Raw genomic sequence first — 15,176 nt, 5'->3', positions numbered from 1 at the left:
TGTGATCCGCATCTGTGTTTTTTGTTCTTTTTGTTGTTGTTGCCTTAACATTGCCGATTAAAAAGTATTCCTCTTTCCCTTAATTCCTTCAAATTTTCCCCTTATATTGTTTTTCAGCATTAAATCTTGGTTAATTTATTTACGCTGTTTTCAGAAGAATTTACAAAAAAAGTATTTTAAAAAAAAGACACTTCTTAAAAAGTATTCCCTTTCCCCTTAATTCCCTTAAGTCAGGGGTGTCAAACATGCGGCCCACAGGCCAAGACCGACCCACCAGAGGGTCCAATCCGGCCCAAGTGACGACTTTGTAAAGTGTAAAAGTTACAGAGAAGACAACAGCAAATTGTAAATTTGTAAAACTCTAAATTTAGAATAATTTCTTGACCATGACAAGTTGTTTTGATCATAAAGTAAAATACTTTATTGCTCCTTGCTCTTTTTGTCATTTTTGTGTCTCATTTTTGTAATATGTCTAGTTTTTGTATTTTTTGACTTCCGTTCATCTCATGCTTTTGTTATTTTGGGTTTCCTTTTTGTCTCGCTTGTGGTTTTATCTTATTTTTGTCATTTTGTGTTTTTCTTTAGTCGTAGTTTGCTTCTTGCTATCCTTTTGTGAGTTTTTTTATCTCACTTGTGTTGTTTATTTTTATTTTATTTCTCTCGTCATTTTTTGTCTCGTTTTGTGTCATTTTTGTAGTTTACCGCCCGGCAAAACTGCGTTTGCCGGAAGGTATTGTTTTCACCTGCATGGTCTTGCTTGCGTGTTTGTAACACTTTGGTTTCCGCGCGATAACTCCATAAAATATTGATGTAGCCTCACCATATTTGGTACACAGGTCGACCATCATAAGACACAGTTCAAGTTCGCATTTGGTGGCCGTGACTTCATTTCCAAGGTCACAGGGGTCATCTTTGTCGCCGGGCGGTCCAAGTTTGGTAAAACGTCGAGTTAGTAATTTGTCTTTTTTGTCGCTTTAACTTTTTTGTCAAGTTTTTTTCTCTTTTTGTTTTTCTTGTCATTTTTCTCCTTTTTTGACATTTTGTCTTGTTTTGTTGCTTTCTTTTGTCTCGCTTTTTGTCCTATTTTTCTCATTTTGTGTTTTGCTTTATTCGTTGTTTTCTCATTTGTCATTGTGTGTTTTTTTTTTTTTCTCACTTGTGTTGCTTGTCTATTTTTGTTTTATTTCTCGCTTTTGTCATTTTTACCGCCCGGCAAAACTCCGTATTCCGGAAGGTATTGTTTTCAGCTGCATGATCTTGCTTGCTTGTTTGTCTGTAACACTTTGGTTTCCACGCTATAACTCGATAAAATATTGATGTAGCCTCACCATATTTGGTACACAGGTGTACCATAATAAGACACAGGTCAAGTTTGCATTTGGTGACCGTGACTTCATTTTCAAGGTCACAGGGGTCATCTTTGTTGCCGGGCGGTCCAAGTTTGGTAAAACTTCTTGTCATTTGTCTATTTTTTGACGCTTTAACTTTTTTGTAAAAATTTTTTTGCCTGTTTTGTTTCATGTCACTTGTCTCATTTTTTTGTCATTTTTTCTTGCTTTTGTCATTTTGTGTCTCATTTTTGTAATATTTTATCTTGTTTTTGTTTTTTTTTGTCTTTTTTAGTCTGACTTTTGTCACTTTGATCATAAAGTAAAATACTATATTGTTCAGATCCAGATATTAGTGATTAAATAAGTTGTATTGTGTAAATGATAAACTAAGGCATAAAGCTGAAATTGAATTCATTTTTTCCGAAATTTCCGTTTTTTTTTTTTTGTAAGAAGACAATTCCTGAAATGTGAGCATTTTCAGAATGATCTTTTTTGCACTAAAACAAAGGAATAATTAGGAATTCTCTTTTTTTCATTAGTTATTATGTTCTGATTTTACTAGTTCAGTCCACTTGAGGTAAATTAGGCTAAATGTGACCCCAAACAAAAATGAATTTGACATTCCTGCCTTAAGTGTTTCCCTTTTGAGCCTTTTAAAGTTAAATCAAGATCAGTTAATTTTGGCTGTTTTGACAAGAATTTACCGAAAAGACTCATGTTGAGGTGAACAGATTGGTAAAATTAGTAAACAATATAAAACATAAAATCAGTGACTGCTCAGGTATTTACCTCCCTGAAGTCACTATTTAATAGATGCACCTTGGCCTTCAGTCGTGGCATTGATCCTGTGTGAATAGGTCTCAATTATAACTTATTTTCCACTTAATATTTTTTATTTAATTGACACTACTTGGTAGACCGCAGTTTTCACTTTGACATGAGGCAATATATTTTTGTAAATTCTTGACAAAAAATCCAAATTGAAATGACCTCGATTCATCTTCCAAAATGGGTGAAGTCCTTTTATACACACTGTTCGAGAATTTAGAAGCAATACGCTGCCGCCACATCAATCCTCCGTGGGCCAACTCCGATCTGTCTGGCTCCCTTCTCTGAAGCTGAAGCTGACCTGTAGTAAACCCTTTTCATTCACCTTACCCCCACACCCTCCCACCTCTCCCAAGAGGCCCATGGGCCCCACACCAGGGGCTTCCCCATTGGTCGCCAGGAATCGCCTCATCCCACAAACATGGCCCCTCATATTCTGCCTCAGTCGCTGGAGCGTTTTCCCGGTAAAGAAAGAGGGGTGTGTCTGTCGGACAGTAGACTGGAACACACAGGAGCCCTGTTTGAGTCAGCGTGCCATGTTACAATGGGCAGCCAACTTAGTATTCTGTTTAAAATCCTGTCACTCCACAGAACTGCTGCTGGATTTCTCTCGGAGAGGTAAAGGGATGCTTTTTGTTTTTTAATTGGATTGGTGAAGAAAAATTAGAAATCTTTGTGAAAATGTATCCTTTAAACCAGAATTTGTGTAATTTACTAGAGGAAGAATAATCAGAAATGTCTGTAAAGCAATTATTTTTATCAGCAGAAGAAAAATGGGCATCTTGTTAGCATGAGTAAGGCTGGTGTTGGTGCTACTCAGCTGTGACTGTTGTCCCCTTCAAATCCAGATCACACATTAGTCACGTCAGACAGCATATTCACCCAAATGTTCTAACATGTGTTGCAGAAGCCTGAGCGCGTAAAGCTGTCGGATCCCTCGAGAACTGCTGAAGAGCAGAAATACGGAGGATCCACGTTTTCTTGGACTCGTTTGCCCAGATTGATGGTGCTTTGGATTCTCCTCTCAGTGAGCAGCTTGCTGGCACACCCTGGTGGCTGCGCACTGGAGTCTAACAGTGCACATGTCAGAGGTCAAGCCGAGTGGAAAACTCAATTAGACTGAGACAAAGCCAGAAAGATGTACCCGTCATGCCCTCGATAAAAGAAAACGCAGCATATCTCCACAATTAACCCTCTACCAAGTGGATCAGTGACAGAGGAAATGCTGCCCAGAGCTGTGGTGCATTGTAGTTGCATTGCATGTCGCGCTCACAGTGCAATGGATCTGCTTTGCGTCACAGAACTTGGTCATGAGACAACTCAACCAGTATCAACAAATACAATCAAAGCCCTGCATTAGGCCTAACCCACCGTCCCACATCCCCTCAGCTCACCGGCACTGTTATTAACCTTCATGTCTTGGGATTTAAAGGTGAAAGTTGTTGCAATATACATCAGTTACAACACATCTTTCTCTTTTTTATATGTAGAGAGCGAAGGAGTGGAACACCTGACACTTTATAACAACAATAGGGGTATGCAGGTAGCTCAACAGGTTGAGTGGAAGACCACTATTATTGGGGCTATAGTCCCCATGCAGCGGTCATGGGTTTGATTCCCGCCCATTGTCCTTTGCTGGAGGTCATTCCCCATTGTTCTTCCTACTTTCCTGTCTTCCTCTCACTGTGACTGTCAAATAAAGGCCAAAAGAATATTTAAAAAAACAGCAATAAAGGTGGCAAAATGTTGTCTTTTTCTTATTCTCAGATCCAATCAAAACCAACAATGAACTGGGTGCATTCTGTCCATTTTGCTGTAAAACTCCACAAAACTATTAGAAACACATCAACAAGCTTCACCGCTGCTTTGGGTGACAGGCTTCTTATTTAAAGGCATTATGGAGGATGTTTTTGTTGTTTAATTTGTCTGATTCACATAAAATGAATATACTGACCTTTAGTGGACTTGTATGTATGGTCTCTAAAAGAATTTTTTTTTTAAATAACTGTGGACATGGCAGGACCTGAAAAACATCAGCCAATCAACGCGCTCGGACCGAGGCGTTTGCTTTGCTCCCTTTCCTGTCAATCAAAAATCTTCCGGCTCAGGCCTAGTTACATAGATTACGTATGCCTTGGACTTATGTGTTTTGTGTATGTGTTGCTTTGGTATAGCTTCGTAGTTAGCTGGCGACTTGTTTTGCTCATCTTTTTTACATAATGACAGATAAAGATCCAGGGGGACCCAGCCATAAAAGAAAGTCATTTTTTGAGGTCAGAGAAAATAAAAGACAACTGGATCACGAGAATGCAAAAACAAAAGTGATTATTGGCGAGTCATTTGGGCGATGGCGTCAGCTCAAGCAACAAATGGACCTAAAGACAGATGCCTTGGTTGCTAAATTCCTTCTGGACAGGTAAAATGTATTATTGTATTATACTGCGGCTGTAGGCAACTTCACGAGTCCTACGCAAGTTTCTGGAGGGGGGCGTTTCTTCGTAAATGTTAAGAGTGGTGAGGTTGGAGAGGTTGTATGTGTGCATGCGCATGCTACGTTCAAAGTCGTAGGAAATTAAATCTCCTTTAATGCCTTTAAGATCTGGACATAGTAGTTTATGTTTATCTCAGCCCCACATACTGCACGCCTTATTGTTGAATTAAATACTCATTAGTTCACACTCAGTAGTTCCTACTAAATGTGCTGTTTACACCTGTTAAAGTCGCATTTGTTAAATTGAGTGTCCGTCATCTAAGGAGTCATTTCTGCAAAATTGAATCCATATATTTGTGAAATGTTTTTGATTTATTTATTTTTTTACCCTGGGGCCAGAAAGTCACAAGCACTTGTAGTCAGAGTATATTATTTGCATGTATATTACAATAACATTTGTTTTAAGAATATTAGTGTTAGTTTTTTCAAGATTATTGGGGGTTTCTTTGTGTTTTTGTAAATGGACAACTGAAGAGAGACAGCAAAAGGGTGAGATTGGAGGTGAGATGCATTGAAGGCCCCATGCAGGAATCAACATGGCTGCAGCAGCAAGGACTCAGCCTTAGCACACGTTAAGCAACTGCTGCTTACGTTCCAATGATTTATACATTTATACTTGTTAAACATGCCAAAGATGCATTCTGAATTCGGAAAACACTGTTTTAAGTATTCTGCACCTGCTGCCTGGAACTCACTGCAGAAGACACTGACTCTGAAGGATCTCATCACTATTGGAATTTTTAAAAACCGTATGAAGGATCTTGCAGCAGCTGCTTTTCACACTTGTTGTTTCAATGTAAATTATTAATCCTGTGCTTTTAATCTAGCATGCATTTTATTTATTTTGTTGAGTGTGTTGGTGTTGTCTGTTTTTAATTGCTGCACTTTTAATGTTTCTCTGGCTTCCCTTGAAAAAGAGGTCGTTGTGTCTCAACTGGACTGACCTGGTTAAATAAAGGCGAAATTTAAAAAAATCAATAAAAAGTGCAGTCTACCGAGTGAGCACACCCAGTCAAATTTAAAATGCTTAGAAATGAGTTGTATCAGAAAGATGTATTCAACCGGTGGTGGCGGAATCTTTGAAGCCGCTTCCTGTTAGCTTCACATGAACCTTCCGAAAGTAGTCCCTAATAAATGTATTGTCTAGAGCTGGTAAAGTAGCATTGTAGCACTTATTCAATAATTTATACCTGGGGGCCAGAAAGTATAGAGAGAAAAAACAGTTGATTCAAGTAGAATACTGAGTGTTGCTAAAATTACAATACCCAGCTTCACCAGCTTTTCAGTCTTTCAAAAACAAAGAAAATAGAAAGAATTTATTTATGGAATATCTTATTTTGAGCAAAAACTTGGAGTCGGACAGAATGAGCGACTGTTTTTAGTAGAGATGCATTAAGCTCTCAATAATACCTGTAGACACGATGCTTTATGAAATTCTGTGACTTGTACTGCACATTATAGTCGAACTCATTTTAAATGGTGATTAAGTTAAGTTTGAAATGTTATAAATATATATATATATATATATATATACACATACACACACACACACACACACACACATATATATATATGTATATATATATATATAAAGATACATATATATATAATTTATAAAATGTGACTTTGAAAATGTAAATCAAACTGTAAAAAGCGTTAGCAAGCAGCGCCGCTTGCTGTGAATACTTTTGTTCTCGTTTTTGTCAAGCCCAAATGAAAAATTAATCCATATTCTGGCTGCATTACCCACAACAGCATCCATGGAGTGACAGGAAGTTAGCCGACTTAGCGGAAGTGAGGAATGAGGGCTGCTCTGGCACGGATACTAACGTCACACATGTAGCTTTGAAAATACATCAAAGCTACATGTGTGATAATTGCTTGACAGACATTTCTGATTATTACTGTTACAACAGTAATCCCAACAGTAATCCCCAACCCCCGGGCCGCAGCCCGGTACCAGGCCATGGGTCATTTGGTACCGGGCCGCACAGAAAGAAAAAATAATTTCCATTATTTTAAAAAAAAAAATTTTCCACATAATTTGTTTGATTTATTATCCGAGTCTTAATGTCTTAAAAGCCAAACTGGGACAGCGTGTGAACAGAGGCGCATTTGACATGTTTCATACACTGGCGGGGATTTTGGAAGAGACTGAGCCTGCGCCTTCATTCTCCCAGCTGGTGCACGAATGCCTGTCCTTGCTGTCAGAAGAATTCGAGCGCTACTTCCCAACCACAAAAGATCCACGAACTGCCAAGGAATGGATCTGTGACCCATTTGTCAACAAAACAGGTGAATCCAGCATGTCAATGTGTGAAGAAGATCAACTGCTGGAGATCGCAAATGACGGGGGCCTTAAACGTCTGTTCGAGACATCAACTCTGCCGTTGTTCTGGATTAAAGTCATGGCAGAATACCCCGAGATCGCCACAACAGCACTGAAAACCCTGTTGCCATTTCCGACATCTTCTCTGTGTGAAGCAGTATTGTCTGCAGTGACAGCAACCAAAACAAAATTACGGAGCAGACTGGATCTAAGTAGCACACTTCGGGTTTCATTGTCTCCCATAACCCCAAGATGGGACCGTCTCATTGCAGCAAAACAAGCTCAGGGCTCCCACTGATTCAGTGCTGCTGTGAGTAGCGAGTATTTTCATGCACTTTGTTTTTGTGTTGTGTCTTATTTTGAAAGTATGTTTAAACGTTACCATAGCGACCAGAGTGTGTTGCATTGTGTTGGGGCAGAAAGGATGTTACTCATGTCATGTTCTGTTGTTGGTGCGATGTTACGAGGACACCGCTAATAAAGTTGCACATGATTAGACAGTGGATATTCGTTCATTATTATTATTATTATTATTATTATTATTATTATTATAGAGAAAGTTTTTAATGCCAATCTTATCATTTTATTTTGTTTTTATCTGCTACACCTTTAGATTGGGCCGTGAAAATATTGTCAGACATTAGGGGGGCCGTGGGGTGGCCAATCAGATCAATTGGGGGACCACTGCACCCTCGTGCCCCCACGGAAGATCCACCACTGAATTGAACACTTTCACATTTTTTCCCGTCTTATATCTCTCCCCTTATATCCCTGCCAGGAGAACTGAGCTGCAGGTTGTCCTGTCAGTATTTTGAATCGTGGTCTGAATGGTGTCAGGGTTGTTCTTAAACACATTTGGAGCTCATTGGTCAGTCTGGTACGATATTTAGTTTGGATTATATTCATAGTTGAGAAAACTGGCTCATAACTGTTTGTTTAGCCGAACATAATCAGCATGTGTAGGGCTACTTTCTTCTCGGAGTTGCGTTATTTGTCTTTCTATCTACTCTGTCCTCTTGTCTGTCCTTTGCCTCTAAACTGTTTTCTGAACGCTGAGCTTGCTTAGCGGCTACAATGCAGAGATTTCATTGCCTGAGTAGCGTCACGTGGGATGCCTGAATTCGTATGTAGTTGGTCTGTGTGTTTCCTGAGCTGATAACCAACGACGTAAACACTGGAAAAGCTGCGCCGGGATAATAGAAGCGACCCGTGAAATTTAAAATGTCTTTAGAATTTACTGATTACAGGTCCGGGGGAACCTGTTGACCAGCCCCACTAGACACCGGCCCACCAGGACAGTGCCCGGTATAACAGACGGCCAGTCCCCCCCGATTCAACCGTATGCCATTCTTTAAAGCTGCTGTCCGGAGTTTGAATCGCAGCGTCTCCCAAAACACTGTTGGTCCCACCCTCCCTCCCTCTGATTTCGCCCCTTTATTTGTGCACGCGCGCAGTACATGAGAGGAGTGCCCGGAGTGCTGCAGCATCTCGTCTGTTTTGCTGTTTTCCCCTCTTCTACATTTAGTACATTTAGTAAATAATAAAGGAATTGCGTTAGAATGCTGTATTGAGTCTAACTTGTCCTAATACCAAAATAACATGAATCTGCTAGGACGAACTAGTAAAGTTTCAATATGTGATTACACTCGTGTATCCCTCACGATGACGTTGTTTATCAAACTTAGTGCATTTACGCGTGTATATGTGTTACATTGTTTATTTATTTCTATCTAGAGTTCAGAATTGCATGACTCCTCTGACGAAGAGTATGTCCCAGACGCCCCACCATCTTCCTCCAGAGGTCGGGCATCTATACGAAGCCGTCAGGCGGGCTATGGAGGCCGTGGTTGGGGAGCGAGGCGAGCACCCCGACCACGGCATCTAAATGAAGCCGTCAGGCGGGCTATGGAGGCCGTGGTCGGGGAGCGACGCGAGGACCTCGAGCCAAAAAACGTCCTGCAGTCTCTTGGCCTGACAAGCCGTGGGATTGGTAACTTTTCTGGAAGTTGCTGATCCCTGATGCTCTCTCCTCCACAAGCAAAACAAATGTGCGCGCGGTTGCGTAGTGCATAGCTCGCCCACCTCTGCATGGGCATGCTTGCTGTGCGCGTAACCGTTGATTGACAGCATGACAAAGCTGAAGCTCGAACTTGATTGGTCGGCAGCAACTGGCGCTTTTTGGAATAACATGGGGGTCTATGAGAGGAAGGCGGAGCTCATGAATAAATTTTCATATCGTGTTATACTAACTTTATATTATAGCATCGAACTCGACTAACACATTTAAGCTTCGTTAAAAAATGATACATAAATTGAAAACAAACGGAAACTCCGGACCGCAGCTTTAAGGCAACTATACTGGATATTATCATATTGCACACTGTTCTTTATATTTGTTTAATTGCATATTTGAGCATCAAATAAACCTTCAACATCTGTCCTGAAGCTTCACTAAGCATGCCATGTTCACCCCATAAAAACTGACAAATTTAAACAGATATCTGGCAGATTTCTGAGTTACACTTCCATTTGAATGTCAAGCCCTTTTCTTCCATTAAATTGCCTGTTTTCCATTTCCCCTCTAAAAGGAAACCCTCCTGGTCACTTCCAGCCAACTCTCCTAGCAGGGACATCCTTCTAACAGTCCAAATGTAAACACTTGTGCCACTGATTGACATGCTGTGTTGATTTTCTCATTACTGACACACACTTGAAGCCATTTAAAAATAATAGCATATTCCAGCCGCCTCATAGCGTGTTCTGGTTTGCACCTACAGCAGCCCTGCATATGGCAAAGGGCAGAGATGTGTGTATGTCAAAGTCCTCAGGCTATTTCACTGATCTTCATTAGCTGGTAGCTCGTATGGATATCAGTGGATTTTCCAACATGCTTTCATTCATTCATACTCCGACCACAGCTCAGGGAAACACTAGATGCACTCTCATTAGAACGAAACAGTGCGCTAATATTTATCTTCATCCACACAACCCTCTCCGCAGCCTCGGCTCAATCTAATCGCAAAACAAGCCCTCAAATTTAAATGACCTAATTGTGTTTATGATTTACTTGTTATTAATGTTGCAGATCAGTGGTTTCCCAATTTCCTCCACCTGCACTTCCACTGTTCCTCGCCCTCAGCTGCTCATTTTACCTGCAACGTAATGAAGTCTCAAACAAACACGTCCGTAAATGAGAAGCGTTGTGGAAGTAATTATAAAACAGCCGGCTCAAAGTGTTGGACGGATTAAGCAGGAATGAAACAAACCGGATGAATTTGGAAGAGTTATTTAATAGAGGGCATTCATCGGGACACGGCGCCACTAGCTACACCTTTATACATTCACTGACAGCGTAATATGTGCATTGACTTTTCGGGCCTGACTGCTGCTTTGCTTTCTCTTTAGCTGCCTCCAAAGACTCCGGCAGCCTCCAAGCACTTTATGCTAAGTTAATTTACCCAAATATATCCGCGGCGTCATGGCAGCGGCGGCCCCTGCTCCTCAACATCAACAACTTTGTTAATGGAAACTTGCTGATCCATAAATGCCGCCGCTGACGTTAGCTGGGGGGCAGTTCACATATGAATGTTAAAAACCCCACAGATCGATGAGGGGCATTTGCAAAGGAGTGCATAAGGTGTGTTTAATTATAACCGCGTCAGGGGCTGGTGTGTGCGTGTCGTTTTGGTGGGGGAGGTGCCGCTGTTTAAGCTGAGGAAGGGGGCCCCGGTATTTAAATAGGGTCACCTCTCGGCCTCACCTTGCAAGTGTTATGCTATATTAAATGCCACTCATGTTAAGTGTGTTGAAACCCTCCTCCGATGTAGTCAAGACATAATATAAAGGTTAAATTGAAAAATGTCCCTTCAACGGCACAGGAACACGCCATGATTGATCTCCCTTGTTCGGGAAGGAAATGTTAGTCAGACCTGGGTTTTGTTAGGCTGGTTTTAAGCGTGTGAATATAATGCGCTGTAATAAAGAGTGACTGGATTAGAATTTAAGTGTCAGTCAATCAGGATTGCAAAAGGTCAGGGAAAAAAATTTGCAAAACGTGGGCAGAAATCGGCTTTTGAACAAGGGAGTTCAATCAAAATAGGCCTTTTTTTTAACTGCAGATGCTTGGATGTGCCATATCAGGAAAAGCACTAATGACTTTAACAGTATCTGGTCGAGTGTCCCAATAAACCACGACAGTGTCAGTGATTCTCAGCAAATAAATTTTGAGTCTGTTGTGCATTCATTCAGGAAAACTAACAAATTAAAATGCACGGGAATCTATGAGGCACAATGCAGAGTTTAGTATCAATACTCAAAGTGTGGAAAAAATGAATTTCTTACAAATTCATGAGAATTTATAACATGTACAGAATTAGTGGACATACGAAGCAACAGTATGCCAGAATGCACAACAGCAGCTTCCCGAAACAGAAGCTGCTACGTGGAATTTAGCATTTTATCATTTACACCTGTGCTTTTAAGCTGCTCCGTATATTCAGATTTGACTAATTTGCTGTTATTTTTATTACATTTTTCTCTATCTTTGTGTTTATGCTACATTTCAAGGCCTACTATCATCTTCACTGACTGTTACTGCAGAAATAAAGCAGAACTGACATGCAAATGCATACAATAGTCAATTAAAAACCTCATAATGAGACTTGGATCGAAGTTTCATTCCCCCAGTGTATGTAGTTTGAACATTTTAAAAACTTTCCAGTGGAAAAATCCAACTCAAGTATAGGAAATTGATTTTCAGAAAAGTTCATACGTTAAAGTCTCTTTTTAATCAGAAATGTGATTTGCTTGTTGTTACTTCACTCAATGTTTGAGCTTCGCTGTGCAGAATAATGTGTGCAGAGTTAACAGACTGTCAGTCTGCTGTGCAGGTGAAATGTGGAAACTTTTCAGTGCATTCTGAGTCATCTTGTGTCCATAAATGTACATTTTTCATTGAACTGAAAGAAAGAAGAACTGAATTAATTCACTGAGTATTAATAGTTTTTGGATCTTTCAGTGTATATGAAGGTGATGTAACTAAATCTGCAGGTAAAATAATTACTGGCATTAAATAAAAATCATACACGTCTCAATATCTTTTTTCTTTTTATGAAGAAAACCATCTCTAATCTGAGGAGGATTCAAGAAGTCCAACAAATGTTTGTTTTGTTTCAACTGATTTTAAAGCATTTAAACACATCATATTTAAGTGCCCACAGTTCCTGTGTATATACATCTAGAGAACACTGTAAACCTAGTCTATGTCAGCACTAGACACCGCACAAACAGCATAATGACAATATGAATGCTTTACTTGTTGTTTCTGTTCTGTTCACAGTTAATCTTTTGGATGAATTCTCAGACAGTAAGATGTTTTCTTTAAGTGACTTTTGTTCCAGCTAGAATCCACCACACAATACTGTACCTCTTTATTCTGTTTCCTCATTACATTTTCAAGTAAAATTCCTCCTGTGGAATTCCTGTCTTTGGATGTCCTCAGAGTTCCCAGTTTTGGACACAGACAATGATGAAGTAATGAGTTCAGTCTCTCCTCTTAAAGAGTCCAGAAGTGCAGGTTCAGTTGTTGGGGCTCCAGAACATGAATAGGTGGCCCCGTGGGCCCTATATGTACGGGGCCGTGGGAGGATCTGAACCCAGGCAGGGGTGGATCCGGAGTGGACAGGATGTAGTCAATGCTAAACTTGATCTCTGACTCTGGCTTGCCCTGCTGGGTGGGGTTCTGGACCAGGTGGTTTGGTTGGATCCTCGGCCTCTCAGGGTTCAAGGGGCAGAGGGTGGAGCTGGGTTCAGGGCGCCGGGCTGAGGGTAGGTGCTGGTTGCTGTGGCTCTCCAGAGGGTGGAAAGGGGTTTCTCCTGAATCACGAAGGCCAATTTTCACATTCCTTCGACGACGCCGCCGCCGAAAGTTGCCGTTTTCAAACAAGTCGAGCATGGATTCACAGCCAGTGGCAAAAGTCCAGTAGTTTCCCTTTCCTTTTTCATTTCCCTCAGTCCGAGGCACCTGAGGGGGAAAATAATTCCTTAAACACCTAATATTATTAGGACAAAACAGGCAAAATATGTCTACAACCAATAATTAGAGGATTTAAAACACTAGAACAGGTAAAATAGCTTTTTCCACTACTGCTTCTGCTACTTTAATCCTAAAAAATAAGCAAAATGATGAAAATACAATGAAATAAATTGAAAACAAAAATTGAAATACTAAAAAAGAGAGAGAAATCATTTAAAATATCTAGTTAACTGTCTCATATTTCTGCATCCAGTGCTGTGTGTGTCTTTACCTTGATAAAGCAGCTGTTGAGAGACAGGTTGTGTCTGATGGAGTTCTGCCAGGCTCTCTGGTTGGATCGGTAGTAAGGAAACCTCTTCATGATGAACTCATAGATGCCCGACAGAGTGACCCGCTGCTCGGGGCTCTGCTGGATGGCCATGGCGATCAGCGCTATGTAGCTGACACACACAGACACACAAGGTAAAACTTAAATCACACACTAAATCACGTTTTCATTAGACGTCCCCAACAAATCCACTGTTCTATACGTTCAAACATTTTGATTAAATCTTTTCTTTTCTCTAATTTTAATTGTACTTTATCGCCAAATGTTTTAAAAAAAGATCATCCTCTTTAATACAAACTACACTTCCTAATTTATCATGATGACAAAATCTAAACATTACCATAAAATATTGATTACAAACAAAAAATGCAGTGTTTTATCCACCGTAGTGGCGTTACACTGTGTATGTTTGGGATCATTTAGAAACCTATTCCTGAGTTAAACCTCTGGAACCATGTTCAACAACAACACTGTTATAAAACAGGGATTTATCTTGGAAGCTCAGTGCTGTTTTGCAGCATTTTGAAGTTTACTGAATGGAATCTTTTTTTTTTTTACAGCTCTAGTCTCAAGCCGATAAAACGTTGTCAAGCACAGCAGAAGATTAGGGTTACCAAAGAAAAAGGTTAAAAAATAGTGTTTTGAATCCCTCTTTAGTTTTGAAAAGGTGCATTTTGTCACATTAAATTAATATAATATCATAAGGTGTTGACTTCACTATGTAAAGCACACCGATTGACTTGTGATTTGGTGGAATATAAATGTGCTGCTGCATAAGATGAGTTTGCTTTTTATGTTTTAAATCTATTAAACAATACATTTTAAAAATTTAAAGCAAGAAAATGTTGTGATTGTTGTGTTATAAGAGCTTTTATAGAGCATTTCCATAGGTTTACAATGTATTGAGGGGAGAAAAACTGGTAAAACTATAATATGTTGCCTCATTAAATTGCAATTGATAAATTCATTCTAACTCTTTTGAGAGGTGCTTAAAAAATGACAGCTTTATATGAACATTTTTTATCAAGAAAAGCTCGATTGAAAGTGCTCCTTACCTGTACGCGGGTCTACACATCTTCTTCTCCTCGTCGGTGCTGGATGAAGGGTATCCATCTCCATCGTAGTTGAAACAGTTGAAGGGGTAGTTGGAGTTATCAAACATATCTTCACTTGGAGGAGTCAGACGTGGGATCCAAAGTGTTTGGCTCCTCGGAGCGTCCTGGCCAAAGCCCAGCAGCTGCACCCTGTCCTGCTGCTCTGCTCTGCTCTGCCACCATGCTCTGCTCAGCCAGCTGACACTCACTCTGAGCTCTGCTGATGACGGCTGCCTCCAGCCCCCCTTCCCCTCCTCGGCCCAGCTGCTCTCCAGGAACAAGCTGCAGGTCTGAGGGCTCCCAGCCAGCCGGAGCTCCATGAACTCTGTCACAGTCTTCCGAGCCAATATGCTTCAAATCCGGATGATTTCTCCACATGGTTCATTTTATGTGCATGCTTTCAGCAGACAAATGTCAGATAGTTTTTTGAAGTGCAAAACCAAAGCTAATCTACCAGGTGCCATCTTTGTATAAGCAAATTTCCACATCAGTCAACCTTTATTTGATTTAAAAAGGCCCCATTTGTGATAAAGCTGACCAATCAAAAATATGTCATGAAAATTCCCTTTATTGTCGGCAACCTCAAAGCTGCTTCAGGCTACGTACTACAGCTGCTGGGCAAAAGCAGGCCGAGCTGTTGACCTTTGCTGAGCAGTGAATGAAGAATATCCCTCACGATTTAACAAAACAGCAACAAAATGCATGCGGCACAATCAGAGATGCCATCCTTTCCATCAACCC

General features: G+C 40.4%; 1 protein-coding gene across 1 annotated transcript; it reads right to left on the bottom strand.

Annotated features, from left to right (window-relative positions):
* Window positions 1-12,106: 12,106 nt before the first annotated feature.
* Window positions 12,107-14,680, bottom strand: foxl3 (forkhead box L3). Its single transcript, XM_051939575.1, has 3 exons — window positions 14,397-14,680; window positions 13,285-13,453; window positions 12,107-13,001 (listed from the first exon to the last, which is right to left on the bottom strand). The coding sequence occupies exons 1-3, from the start codon at window positions 14,501-14,503 to the stop codon at window positions 12,534-12,536; spliced, it is 744 nt and encodes a 247-aa protein (XP_051795535.1). The 5' UTR covers window positions 14,504-14,680; the 3' UTR covers window positions 12,107-12,533.
* Window positions 14,681-15,176: the final 496 nt, after the last annotated feature.

The sequence above is a fragment of the Acanthochromis polyacanthus genome, chromosome 19, assembly GCF_021347895.1.
Source record: "Acanthochromis polyacanthus isolate Apoly-LR-REF ecotype Palm Island chromosome 19, KAUST_Apoly_ChrSc, whole genome shotgun sequence".
Taxonomy (NCBI): Eukaryota; Metazoa; Chordata; class Actinopteri; family Pomacentridae; genus Acanthochromis; species Acanthochromis polyacanthus.
The sequence above is the reverse complement of the archived record's forward strand: the minus strand, read 5'-3'. Positions and strand labels throughout refer to the sequence as shown.